The 13,565-nt window shown below is 37.5% G+C and overlaps 1 protein-coding gene across 1 annotated transcript in view; it reads left to right on the forward strand.

Moving 5' to 3' along the window:
* Window positions 1–13,565, forward strand: part of LOC127633492 (LLGL scribble cell polarity complex component 2-like) — a 34,824-nt gene that overhangs the window by 5,858 nt on the left and 15,401 nt on the right. Inside the window, 11 exon segments of the mRNA XM_052112642.1 lie at window positions 1,168–1,300; window positions 4,839–4,936; window positions 5,480–5,561; window positions 6,902–7,017; window positions 7,912–8,070; window positions 9,399–9,561; window positions 9,696–9,828; window positions 10,308–10,362; window positions 12,315–12,469; window positions 12,769–12,980; window positions 13,255–13,322. Of these exon segments, the coding sequence (XP_051968602.1) occupies window positions 1,226–1,300; window positions 4,839–4,936; window positions 5,480–5,561; window positions 6,902–7,017; window positions 7,912–8,070; window positions 9,399–9,561; window positions 9,696–9,828; window positions 10,308–10,362; window positions 12,315–12,469; window positions 12,769–12,980; window positions 13,255–13,322 (1,316 nt within the window). The 5' untranslated portion in view covers window positions 1,168–1,225.

Genomic DNA, 13,565 nt, shown 5'->3' on the forward strand with positions numbered 1-13,565 from the left:
AAACGGTCGTCCATACAGACGTTGTTGTGTATTGTTAGGAAAGCTCTTCTGCATTGGCTTCCCAGTGCAACAGGTGTTTTCATCAGGTGCTATTTGCCCAGATGAGGGGAGGGACTTTGATAGCGCTCAGCTCTGTGCTGCATGAGAACAAAAGGTGCTTCAGTCAGGACTGCAGAGATCTCTAAAACTCCCCTCGGGGGCTGTCCAGTGAGTGAGAGTGAAAGAGAGGGAGATAAATTAGGAGGTGATGAGGGGGGTGTAGTTTCAGTCAGCTCCTTCTTTGGAATTCCAGCCACTATCACAACCATTGTTCTCTATCGGAATTTACAATTACCCTGTGCAAGGGCTGTTTGTCCTGATTGTTACTTTTTTACATTTTCTGTTGCCGGCATAACTATTGATAATAGGGCTTGGCCAAAACAGAGACCTATACTGTTCGGATACAATACTTTATATTTGGTGCTTGTCCATACAGATACCTGTATTTTAGACAGCAATCAAACTCACCAGAAGAAGAGAAAAGCTAACGTATTGGGAGCACTTTGCTATGTCCTCCGGTAGCGCTGTGAAGTGAAGAAACATCGGAACGAAACAAATCATTGTTGTGCCATCCATTACAGTTAATCAAACTTGCTAGAGAGGAAAGTGTGCTCCATATGACTGTGACTCGGTGTCTGCTCAATGTTAAAAGTAGGGATGTGCATGAATAATCGTGTAATAGAGTACCCGTTCTGAACCAGCTACTTGAGGATTAAAAACACTTCTCGAATATCACAAATTCATTTTAATTTATGAATAATCGGGTTCTCGTTATTTTATGGGTTAGAGTACTCTACTACAAAATGAATACCCATTCCTAGTTAAAAGCTATGCCGTTGTACTTGCATTGTGGTATTGATTTTCTCTCTCTCTCTCTCTCTCTCTCTCTCTCTCAAACCAATCATTGTTGCGACACTTAAAGTTATTAACTACAATTAATGAAACTTGCGAGAGAGGAAATGCACTCCATACTTCTGTGGTTTTGGAGCATTTTAACAAGTATGAGCTTGCTATTGGACTTGTATTGGTATCGGTGCATCCTTACTTAAAAAATCAACATTTTCCCAATGGTTGGTTTTTACTTTGATTGTGGTGATGCCTCTAATCTTGTATTTCTCCTGTTGTCAGGTGGCAAAGGTGAAACCGTGAGCGAGGGCAGCGCAAGGACCCTGCTCGACCAGGGAGGATGAAGAGGTTCCGGCGTCATGGGCACGAGTCTCAGAAAGACAAACACAAACAGGATCTCTATCAGTTTAACAAGGTGATCAAGGCTGTATATTCAATAAACTGTGTTTTGCTGATACACGTACATTTACCTTGAACTAAAAAAATATATATAATATTCAAATATAATAAAACAGATGTTGTGCCATGTTAGGGACTAATACTAAGGCTGCTTAGCAGGGGTAGGGTAAAAAAAACTTTGCAATTATAGGGTTTTTCCTGGCTCAAAATGAGGCGGAGGTGGTCCCATACTGATAAAAAAAGTGATGTTAAGAACACGTAAACGTTGGCTTTGCATTAATACACTCCTAATGACCTGGCAACTGAAGAATAGTGTTAATTTTGTCATCCGTTTTTTAATTTAGTCTTAGTCCTGTGTCAAATGTCCTTTTTTAGTTTTTATTATATTTAGTCAACCTTATCCTATTTTTTGTCAAGTTTTAGTTGACAGTCTGGGCATTTTAATGTAGTTTTAGTCATATTTTAGTAACATTTAGTCATATTAACATTTTAGTCACTGAACACCGTAAACACAGAGTTGATAAGAATTTGTTAATCTTGTCTAACCAAAACCATTTTATATATATATATAATATATGATATATGTACATACACACACACACACACATTTTAGTGTTATTTTTCACAGAAGATTGATCTTATCATGATGATGACGTTGCAAGCTGCAGAAACGGGGGGTGAGAGACGAGCACCTCCGTGTTAAGAGTGCGCATCAGCCGTTGGAACTTTAAATCTCTCCCAGTCTCGACTCTCGCTCAGATTGGGTCTCTTCCTCGACTGGTTGAAGCAGCTCTGACCGCACAGAGAGTGATAGTTTTGGAGTTTGTGTTTATTTACATGGCACGCTCCCATATTATCTAAACTTTAATTAAGGATGAAATAAAGATATATCACCAAGCTGTGATCTGTTTCTTTCAGACACTCGAGCTGCAGCGCTCCTCTCGTCTCGCATGTCATTATAGATTTATATGATCTCAAGTTACGTTAAATGACATCAAGCGACTATTCGACATGGACATTTTTTTTGTTATTATTGCCGAGATTTTCAGTTACAAATGACAATCCACAGAGTGCAATGCTTGTTAATGTTTTCCATGAAGACACCCACCAGAGTTTTGTAGACAGCCGGAGGCGGCACGAAATTTGATGGAGGCGGCCGCCTAGTAATTCTCTATGCAGGGAAAAACCCTGAATTAGTGATTCTTGAGACAAGCAGTTTGAAATTTGTCTCTCTGAAAAATGTATTTTAATTTAGCTTGTAAGATGATTGATAGATATAGGAAGTTTATTTGTGCTGTGTTCCATATGAACAGGATGTCAAATCCTCTGCTATGATCAATGTTCCTGTTAAAATGCATAATCCATACGGATTTATTTGTCAGGTGTTGTGGAGATTATTTGTCAGGAGTCATTCTGCAGATTTTGTCTGACACAAATTGTTAGCTCCTCGTGTTGGATGCTGTGAACTACATGTTGTGCCCTTGCAATATTTAGAAGCAATTCTGGACTTTTGAATGCAGAGTGAGGATCACCCAGTGACTCCCAAGCACTCTGGTTACATTGAAGCACATAATTCTGTGTCTGGTATACTATGCGCATAATGCATTGAAGCGCATGTGTGCCATTGGAGCTTGTCTTATTTCTTGTTTCATCCCTAATATTTAATTACGAACCATTTGAGGCAAAATTTGATATTTCAAATTTGCAATTTGTCCATGTGATTGCAAATGAAATGACCCCTCAAACATTGTAATCTCATTATCACTTGACTTTACCCCTACTGCATATTTTTCACACTGTTTACATGATTTAGCCTTTAGAAATGCAAGTACTGTAATACATGGAAAATCACCTTGTTGGAAAGTGCTTAAGACTAAACCAGACCATTTCTTTAGTGTAATATGTGTTCATCAATGACTAGATCCAGCAATCCACTTTCATTGAAAAATGTGTCTTAATATCCCTTCTGTTCTTTACAGTCAGATAAAAAAGGAAAAAGAAATATTACGTTAATTTTGATAAAAAATAGTCTGTTATATGCATGTTGAACTCTTAGTGACAGTACTATTTTAGAGCGTGTTATAAAAATGAATGTAAACTCAATGTTGTTACTTACATTATTTCAAACATTCACAGCTCAATACAATTTCATGATATAATATTCCTTAAATGATTGTCATTTTTATATTTTTATAAAGTTAAAATGTGATTACAATAATGATGACAAACAAATTATTATAAAATGAATATACACTTTCACATACCTTTTCAGGACATGTTCTGTTCAGACCTATAGCTTGTTCTACAATTGACCTGCCTGAATGTAGCCTGCTATTTTTGAAGGCTTATTTGTTTGTGATCTTTTCTTATAGTGAATGGTACATGAGAAGCTCTAATTTAAACTTTGAGCATTTATGTTGTGTATGTAAGAACTTTATTTTGATGATAAATTATAAAATGCATTATACATATTCATTTCAGCATTATTATATCGAATCGAGATATCTAATCATGAACCTTATATCGTATATCGAACCATAGCATCTCATCTCTATGACTAATAATTCAGACAATGCACTGACCAATCGATTATGAATATTGTTTGTTTTGCGCACATCCCTACATTTTACCAGCAAATTCTGAATTGCAGTAAAACAAATGCCATGTCAGACACAACTGTTCAATAAACATTTCTATCACAATTGCCAGCGATAAACATTTCTTATTGGTCTTTGTCCTTACGTCAAATAGGATTTAGAAGGGGTTTTCTTTGCATATTAGTAACAAACACCTCAGGTCACTGTCACCTGAGAGTAGGTCTCCACTCTGTGAAACGACACCTTATACAAAACATAAAGAGAAATTGTGATTTTACTTTGCATGTAATGCAAGGAGAATTGCACATATGTGTAACCACGTGGATTTATGAAGGGAAAAAACTAACTTTTATAATACATTTTCCACTGTAAGCTGTTAGAATGTCTTTGATTTGAATAGCTCAGCACTGACTTTAGAGAGCGTCCAACTATAAATCTTACAGATTGACGTGCATTATGTTGCTGTTCTTTGTAAAGTTACTGGGCATTATCAAGTAGCTCAGTTTTATTTACTCACCAAAGCAAATAATTACTTTACTCTTTGGTGCTTGGCGAATGTTATTTTGATAACTCTGCTCACAAGTGACTGATTTCGAATGTTCTGTAAAGGCAGCAACTCCATATATCAGTATTTGCAGAGACCCCCCATAAAAAAAAACAACAAACATTCAATATCTAATGAATAATTTATTAAAAATTGTAACATTTAAATTATTATAAATAAAATATATTCAATAAATATAATAATTAATTAAAATACATAACATTATTGTGGCAGACAAATACTATATTTTACTATATTTTGCCAAAATAAGATATCTCTGAAGGCAGCATAATTTGCATTGGAAGTGTGCCTATAATGCTTTAAAAGGCTGCCTACTCAGGCAGCTTTCTATATTTTGGAACATAACCTGTGTAAATGGTATTAATATCTCATTTCTCTCCTCTCTGCTTTAGACTGTAGAACATGGCTTCCCTCATCAGCCCAGCGCTCTGGGATTCAGCCCCAGCCTGGAGCTCCTGGCCATCGGTACCAGATCAGGAGCCATCAAACTGTATCCATCTACAACCAGAACACATTTATGCACTTTATTTAATCTGTTTTATTGTGTTGAATTACACTTGAACAATTCTGCTTGGTCACATTCCATTCAGCTTTCTCTGAATCCCAAGGGCAAAGTGAGTAAACTGTGATATTGTGATGTACAGAGAATTCCGGGATCTGATCTCATGTTAGTTCTAGTGGAGAAAGAGTACACACCCAGGTACTCTGGAAGGCGGAACAGTTTATATAAGTGCGCAACACCTGAGAATGTCTGTTCACTTAACATTTTTTCCCATACTGTTGCGTAATTGCCTCTGTTAGTCATTTACAGGAGAGGAAATAGACATTAATATCTGGGAAGTGGCCCATGTTTAGTGCCTGCTATTTAATCTTATTCATTATTAAACGTCTCTCTAGAATACTTGAGTCTAATTGGTTCATTGCGGCATTCTGCAGTCAGATGTTTTTGTATGACTGCTAAACTGTATATTTGAATTCTATTTCAGTCTGTGCTGTTTGAGTGGCTGTGTGTACTTCCTTATCCAGTTCTCAGGTATGGAGTTCCAGGGGTGGAGTTTATGGGGCTTCATGACGAGAATGCTGCAGTTACGCAGGTTCACTTTGTGCCAAACCAGGTACACCTTTGAACTTTTAATCCTACTGCCTTTTGATCTCACCTGAATTTTTTTCATAGTAATTTAGATTTTATTCCTGATCTTTCGGATTTGTTTTTTGGTGAAGCATCGCTGGTTTGGGGCGAGGTTGAGATGCTGTTTCAAGACATTGCACATTGCACCTTGACTTGCTGAGTGACATGCATATATTCAAATTAGGGGTGGGTGGTTTAACTAAAACCTTGGCCCATGGTCTAAATGGTGTTGCAAAATCTTTACCGGTTTACACATTTCTACTATTGCATGGTATGTACAGTCATACCACCCAGCCTTAAATTAAATCGTGGTTTTTATGAATTTCCTTGAGTAGGGGTTCATTTGAATGATCCAGATATGTGTGATTTAGCCACTGGCTGGTAAATTTTCAAATTTCACTTAGTGCGAAGAAGTTTAGCACAGAGATCCTTAAGAGAGTAAAAGTTTGGTTGGAATCCTTCAATGTAGTGTGTGTTCTAAGTTGAGATCAGCAGTCAATTTTTTTTGAAAAATTTATCTTTTAATTTCCTGTGTGTTCGTTACAGTCAGTTGTTGATCAAAAACAAAAAAATAAACATTAGTATTAATTACACAATAGCACAGGTGTAGAAAAGAAACTGTGTGATTTGCTCTCATCTGTGTGTGCACGCTCAACCAAAACACTTCTCTTGTTGAACTGCCACTATTCTTAAAGAGACAGTACCGTTTTGGCACTTGTTCTACATCAATGTAAATATTTGCAAATCGTACAAATTATTCATGTTAACTAACATGTAATCAAATTTATATATGCAATATAATAAATGCACGTTCAAGGCATCATATTTATTGATGGATTGAATTTGGACATTTAAACCTCCTGAGACCCCAACGTGTCTATATCTATCTATCTATCTATCTATCTATCTATATATATATATATATACACAAAATAAATTCAGGAATAACTTTCATTAAAAACTAATTATATTAGTTTTATCAAGACATGTATTCCTTTTTTTATTTTCTTATTATTACATTTATTTATTATTTTTGCATGTTTTGTTCTCCATAGTCCCCTGTATAAATACCTGAATTAGCTGAGAGAGAATTTCTCTTCAATGCAATCAAAATTGACTTATATAACTGAAATATACACCAATGAATCAAAATTAAATCAATGGGGAAATCTTTGTCAATACCCAGCCCTAGACTTGAATCATCAGTACATCAGTAAATTCTTATGTCACCTTTCACTAGGCTGAACATTGGAGTATAAGATGAATTCATAAAATTCATCATCATTGCTTTTAGCCAATTCTGATTTCTGCCTGTGCTTTTTGCAGGTTGAGTTTGTCACTTTGCTGGATGACAACAGTCTGCATATGTGGACACTTCAGGCCCATAACAGCATGTCTGAGCTGCTTGAGATAGGACGTTTCACTCTTTCTGGTCCACCTGGGTGAGTCGCAAACACACACACCTACAGATTACCTCAGTCTGATATTTATTTAAGATGTCTTGAATTTACTAGGATGCATACACACACACACACACCTAACCAACCAGTCAAAGTATTAGGCATGAGCACTGACTCACACTCACTCAGACATGACTAATTCTCACTGCTGATCTGAATCCTTAAACATGTGTACATAAACTCTCAGCTGACCTCCATGAATCAAAATAGCTGCTTTCAATCTGATATCCTATACTTTCGGCGCATGAATGTCTTTGCTATAGGGGTTCAAAAGATGTTTTGTAACACTTTATTTGAAGTCTGTATAGCTTTATAATGCATTATAACGCCATGATCAAACCAGGTGCAACATGATAAAGCGAGACAAAAACCGTACAGAAAAACAACAATCACTTGGTTTCTATTTTTGTTGCATCATACTGGGTAGCCCTTATGATGCATTGTTAAACATGGATATAATGCAGTACATTATAATATCTTTTTAAGTTATACCTTCAAAGCGTAAGATGCACCCTCATGTTCAATGCTCCATTTCATGTGCCATTTTTTAAATAAAAAGTTATAATTATGCTCCTTAGAAGTAGATTACTTTCATAACTGTGGCTATGATTATTTATGAAAAGATAAAATACATTTGCATGTTTATTTTAAAACATTATGAATACCTTTGGTAATGTGTTAAAAATAACTTCTGTAATTAATTGTATTTAAAAGCTTCAAGGAAAGTTTTACTAATATTTCTGAAGTAACTAAACTATAAAAATGAGCTCACTACAAGTAATAAGTCATAGTAGAAAATCTAATCTAAGGGTTGCTGATATAGAAAGCCAGTCACTTACACTCTGTTTGACCTCTTGTGATTTCAATCACTGGCAGTGCCCCTCCCAGCGTAACACGGATCACAGCTGTCCTGGCACACTCTTCGGGTGAGCTGCTGCTGCTGGGCACAGAGGCAGGGCACGTGTTTGTGGTAGAGGTGCCAAGTTTCAGAGAGTTGGAAGAGAACAACATCAGCGTGGAGGACATACAGAGCAGGTGAGTCATCACAAGCGTTCAGGTTCTAACATTAATATTGGGTGGAAATGCATTAAATAGATTTATTATTGTAAAGCAATTATTTCTTCTGCTGGCTTTGTACATTTAAAGGTGTAATTTCTTGGATGTTAAAATACCTTTCACCTCCTTTTTCCAGTTTAATATGCAGAGACATTTGTAGGTTTATTTTCCCCAAAAATGCAAACACTAGCCCTGGGGCACTATCAAAACTTTGTTCTGTTTATTTGAGCACCTGAACAAGCCTGGCTCAACCAAAGGTGTGACTGGGGGAAACTCTGTTTTGTGACCAATGGAAGATGGGCAATGTTCTGGAGACCTTTTGAAAACCGTAATTATTTTAGCAATGCCGTTTGGTGATGCTAGTGACACAGATTCAGAAAGTGCAAATATTTTTGCATTTTACCATAAATTAATAGTTCACACAAAAATGAACATTTTCTAATTTTTTCACACCCTCATGCCATCCCAGATATGTACGACTTACTTTCTTCTGCCGAACACAAACAAAGAGTTTTAGAAGAATATTTCAGCTCCATAGGTCCATTCAATGCAAGTGAATGGTGGCCAAATATTTCAAGCTGAAAAAATCATATAACAGCAGCATTAACAGTTATCCATATGACACCAGTGGGTTAATCAATGTCTTCTGTAGTGATCAATGTCTTCTCAAATCGGTTTTGAGTGTGAACAGACCAGAATATAACACATTTTTCACTATCCATCTTGACAGCAATCTCCTTGGCAATCATGATTTCAAGCTCAATTAAGTATAATCAAGCTTGAAATCATGGTCATGTATAGAGACTGCAATGATATGCTGTACAATGAAAAAGGAGTTATATTTCTTCTGTTCTCACCCAAAAATGACTGCATCACTTCAGAAGACATTGATTAAACCACCATTCTGGCCACCATTCACTTGCATTGTATGGACCAACAGAGCTGAGATATTCTTCTAAAAATATTCTTGTGTTCTGCAGAATTCATCATACATTTTTGGGTGAACCATTCCTTTAAAATGCAGTAGTGTCTGATCAACTAATTCAAGTTCTTACCTCATCTTCCACAAAATGTTAAAATTAGTAAATGTTTGGTTAATTTACATATGAAGACTGTCTCTGAAGGGATGAACTTGCATTTGCATTTTAATAGACTTTTCTTTGATCTGTGCAATTGTATACATCCCTTGGTTCTAGAACCTCTCATTTAGCCTATGTACACATGGCTCACATTCTTCACAAAGTTTCTGTGGAATGACATTATGCAACAATATAACATTATATTACTGTTTTCCTCCACTTTCCCAGAGTTCCAGAGGACTACGTTGGCCGCAGGAACCTGGAGAGTGTGGAGGCCTTGCAGGAGAACCCGCTCAACACACGGCAGGTGCTGATTGGCTACAGCCGAGGCCTCATGGTTCTCTGGGATCTGGATCGCCGGCGTAGTATGCAACACTTCCTGAGCACACAGGTACTGTATAACGGGCCGAGAAAAAAATTATCTGGTTGTCATTTAAGCACGGTAACACAACATATAAACAGACATCGTGTTAATGTCAGTTCAAAGAAGAGGCCTGTAAGTGTCTCTAATTGTCTTTCCTGCAGCATCTGGAGAGTGTTTGTTGGATGGAGGATGGAGGGAACATTCTCAGTTCTCATAGTGACGGAAGCTACTGCCACTGGACAGTGACTGGGGAGGATCCACAAACAGAGCCTGAGAAACAAGAGACGCCGTATGGTGAGACCCATAATTGAAATGACTTTGAATTTAATTTGACATAATTTTGCTCTGCTCCAATGCAGGCAAATAGGCAGCTTCCTTTTGTGAGCACCCTAACCATCATGAAACCTCATAAGTAAATGATTTGGAACATTCTACATTGGCGACGACAATTTGCGCCACACACGTACCACTTTCTCGTGAGAAGCACATGAGACTTGAAACCTTGTTGATTATAAATAGTTTAATGTTAACATGATGTTATACTTAGCCATTTAGCAGTACATTTAAATATTTTTATTGTGGATAAAGTTTTTTCATGCTCATCGGGCTTTCCTTCTTTACAATAGTATACATGCCATGCTGCCTTAGAATTTGCCTTCACATCTACCCAATTACGTCAGTTTACTAAGTTTTGTAACAGTTTTTCACTACTAAAGTATTTCATATCAAACTGCTGGTCATCACTTCCTCAAATGAACAATTTCTCTGTACAGGAGCCTTCCCCTGCAAGGCTATATCCAAAATTATACAGCTGCCGACAAGACAAGGGTGAGTCTTGTGAAATATTTTATTAGTCAGTACTGTGTGTGTTTTCATGGTCTCTCTAGCTGATGCTGAAACAGGTATGTTTGCTTGAGGTGTCGTTAACCCAGAGTGCTTCTCTATGACTCATACTGTCTAGTTAATATTTACACCTCCCACTGAGGTTCATATTTTCCACTCAACCTTGAAATCCGCCATTTGGTATTTTTTAAAGCCTAAACTCAAGCCTAATTTATAACACTGCCTGTTTGTTTCCCATTTTCTGCTTCACTCACACTCATGTGATTTTCTAAGTTGCTAATTTGGAAAGTTCTGGAAAGCCAAGGGGAATTTTGTAGTTTTTCATTTAGAACAGAGATTTTCAAACTCCATGGTCCATGAAGGGGTGCTAGGGGGTCTGTTGGAAATTTCTGAGAAAGAAAAAAGTGTTCCCATAAATGTAAAAAATAACTTTAAAAAAAACCCTGTATTGAATCATTTTGGCATTATTGCCATTTCAGTTTAATGGAAATATTTATCTTCAGGTTTATACATGTAACATTACTCAATTATAGAGTGCAACAGTGCCCTGCCCATTTATTCAGTGTTTGGGTTCCGGAATAATTTTTTCCATGGGCTTTCCATAAATTCCTCCATAAAAGACTTCTAAACCATGAATCAAACCAACCACCTCCGAAGTGAATCACAACATTACAAACTTTGTTTTGAGACAAAAAATCAAGGTCGTAACCATGTCTTGAACATTGCGGGGGAACAAAACATTTTGGGGGTGGGGGTTCACGGGTTTTGAGGTCACAAATATAATGGTCCTTTAATATAGTAAAGATGCTACACAATGCAATATGTAAATGCAATACGTTTCTGAATATAGGCTTGAAATGCGATAAAGGCCCAAATATTGAAATTTTTGGTTGTAAAAGGTACTGTGTGAACTTTAAAAATACATGTATAAGACAAACACTGTGTCTGCATTGCTAGCAATTTGCCTGTTTCTGTCATCTTTTTCTTTTTTGTGCTGTCTTAAAGAAAAGATTATTATAATTAGAATTTCTTTTCATCATTGATGAATCTGTAAAAAAGCTGAGCTAACGCTGGGGCCTGGGTAGTTCAGTGAGAATTTACGCTGACTACCACCCCTGGAGTCACAAGTTCGTATCCAGGGTGTGCTGAGTGACTCCAAGGTCTTCTAAGCAACCAAAGTGGCCTGGTTGCAATGGAGGGTAGAGTCATATGAGGTAACCTCCTCGTGGTCACTATAATGTGGTTCTCTTCTGTTTATACTGAACCTTTAATAGTGCTTTATAGTATTTGCCCTTTTTGAAGCTCCAGCTCAATATAAATTGTAATTCTATTTAATAGAGCTGCTTAAAAATACCTATCTGTATGTTTCAAGAAAAAGTAACAGCATATGGTTTTGAACAACATACGGGTGAGTAAATGAGTGAGTAAAAGTACATTTTCCATTTTTAGGTGAACTACTCCTGATGGCTAATTTTCTTAGCACAAACCTGACAAGACATACTCAAAAAAAAATGGTCTCTTTTTAAAGTAGATTCTTGGGAGATGCTTTACAAAATTAAAGACACAAAAAAATTATTTAGAAAATCTTAAATTGATTTTGAATATTTACCTAATAATATTTAAATTAAGAATATATGACACTGTCATATATGTCAAGTCAGGTCTTACCACGTTTTAGTTCTGATCTTGGTGATAACGCTCTACTTTGTGTTTTATAGATCATTATTTTAGACCATGTCAAGCGAAATTTCTAAAAAGCTAAGAAAGAACGCTCAACAGTAGAGGGCAAATAACTTCTGGCTTTGAACCTACAACTTTGTGGTACTTCAACACATCTTTAACCACTCAGCCACCACCACCCATGATTCTGCCAAATCAGTCACTTGTTTAAAAGGTGTTCAAATGTTGATGTAAAGACCTGCCTTCTGTCCTTTCAGTCCCCCATTCCTCATCTTCAGCGGAGGGATGCCAAGGGCTAGTTATGGGGACAGACATTGCATCTCTGTCATCCACAGCAAAACCCACGAGGCACTAGATTTCACGTCACGCATTATTGACTACTTCGTCATTTGTGAGGGGGAGCAACACAAAGGTAGAGACTTTGAGACTAATCCAGATCTTCTCCTCTCTAAGGGGGTATTTACACATGGTCACTTTATGCAGGTTTACAGACCGGATGGCTATCCGATCATGAAAAGACCAAGTGTACTGTAAATCACCTTAACTTATTTGAGACGGATAGCAATCATTCAAACCACCTCAGGAGGTGGTTTCCTCTGATTAGCTTTGTAAGTGTGTGTGTGTTGTGTGTTGTGTGTGTGTGTGTGTGTGTGTGTGTGTGTGTGTGTGTGTGTGTGTGTGTGTGTGTGTGTGTGTGTGTGTGAATTGCAGGTGACCCCAGTGCTCTTGTGGTTTTGGTGGAGGAGGAGCTGGTGGTGGTGGATCTACAGACTGAAGGTTGGCCCGTCATCCAGACGCCCTACCTGGTGCCATTACACTGTTCAGCTATCACATGCTCTCACCACGTCTCCTCCATCCCACTCAAACTGTGGGAGAGAGTGCAGGCGGCCGGAGCCCAGCAAAACACACACTACTCTAAGAAGGTACATAACTACACGTGCGCGCACACACACACGCACACACACCGAGAAAGTGTTCATACCACAAAGAATACTTCCATTACTCACATAATACTTTGCATGGTATGTTAGGTTAAACGTTAACTACTGTTGACTTCAAAGCACTCCCACAAGTGTGTCAAGTGTCGTGGTGGTGGTTTTTGTTTGGCGGCACCATGGACTACTTTACCCATTGACTTTGATTCTTCCGAGCCATTCAGTTCTGTTCTTTCTCGTCTGTCTTTCTCGTCTGTCTTAGCCTTGGCCTGTAAATGGAGGGCAGAATCTTGCTCCAGACCCTCCCCAGAGAGACTTGCTTCTGACAGGGTGAGTGGACCAGTATGATCTAATGCTGTCAAAATACACCGACACCTTCAGCTCTGCTTTCCTTTTAAGGTTGTACCCTGCAAAATGTGCAAAATCCTGCTGTTTATAATGATGAACATAATATCAAAAGTTTCAACATGCAGTGAACACTGTTAGGATTTTTCATCTTATGGGAACCATGTGAATAACAAGAAAAATGTTCTGATAAAGAAATATTTCACCCAAAATTAAAATTCTCATGTC

The sequence above is a fragment of the Xyrauchen texanus genome, chromosome 40 (assembly GCF_025860055.1).
Source record: "Xyrauchen texanus isolate HMW12.3.18 chromosome 40, RBS_HiC_50CHRs, whole genome shotgun sequence".
Lineage (NCBI taxonomy): Eukaryota > Metazoa > Chordata > Actinopteri > Cypriniformes > Catostomidae > Xyrauchen > Xyrauchen texanus.